The sequence below is a fragment of the Crocuta crocuta genome, unplaced genomic scaffold (assembly GCF_008692635.1).
Source record: "Crocuta crocuta isolate KB4526 unplaced genomic scaffold, BGI_CrCroc_1.0 scaffold139, whole genome shotgun sequence".
In the NCBI taxonomy this organism is placed as follows: domain Eukaryota; kingdom Metazoa; phylum Chordata; class Mammalia; order Carnivora; family Hyaenidae; genus Crocuta; species Crocuta crocuta.
In genome coordinates this window covers 1,037,381-1,038,009 of record NW_027533258.1, presented here as the reverse complement: position 1 = coordinate 1,038,009, position 629 = coordinate 1,037,381, and the positions used below count along the sequence as shown (strand labels likewise).

The 629-nt window shown below is 60.4% G+C and overlaps 1 protein-coding gene across 1 annotated transcript in view; it reads left to right on the top strand.

The window, feature by feature from the left end:
• Positions 1–414: 414 nt before the first annotated feature.
• Positions 415–629, top strand: part of PEMT (phosphatidylethanolamine N-methyltransferase) — a 101,335-nt gene continuing 101,120 nt past the window's right edge. Inside the window, exon 1 of the mRNA XM_077746608.1 lies at positions 415–589. Within this exon, the coding sequence (XP_077602734.1) occupies positions 545–589 (45 nt within the window). The 5' untranslated portion in view covers positions 415–544. The remainder of the gene's footprint in view (positions 590–629) is intronic.

The window sequence follows — 629 nt, the reverse complement described above, 5'->3', positions numbered from 1 at the left end:
ATTTGAATTGGGGTCCAAATAAGGCCCAGCCTTGGAATCAATCGATACTGGTGTGTCTCGTCTAATCTCTGGGCTTATCCATCTCTCTTTGGGCGACTGCCTTTTATTTGCTGCAGAAGCTAGCTATGGGTCCCACAGAGTCTCCACAGTCTGGACTTCCTGGCCGCACGCCTGAGGTGGTGTTTGGCATGTCCTTCTGTCTCCTGTATTTCCTGAAATTCGGCGGTTGGGTCCAGGAAGGACTGTTTCGGGTGAGAAGGGTCCAGAGAGGCAGTGCTGTGCTCTTCCGTCAGGAGGCGCCGGTGCCTGGCTCTCCCGTCTGTGGGCTGAGCGGCGCCTGCTGTGTCTCCGCAGCCCCGTGCCTGCCGTGGCCTGCCCCTGGCTTGTTGCAGGACCACACCGCTTGCCTGCGAGATGTTCCCTGGGCTGCAGGGGTGGGGTGGGCGTGGAGGCAGCTTCTCAAAGGCCGTACCTGTTCTCCCCAACATCGTGGGCTCCTTAGCTGGGCAAGCAGGATCCGTGCCTCAAAGGCCGTGCTGCACACATGGGAGGACTCTGTGGCCGGGACTCTGTCTCCCAGAAGCCAGAGGTGAGGACTTCTCTCCCAGACCTCGGGCAGGGGGGAGGGG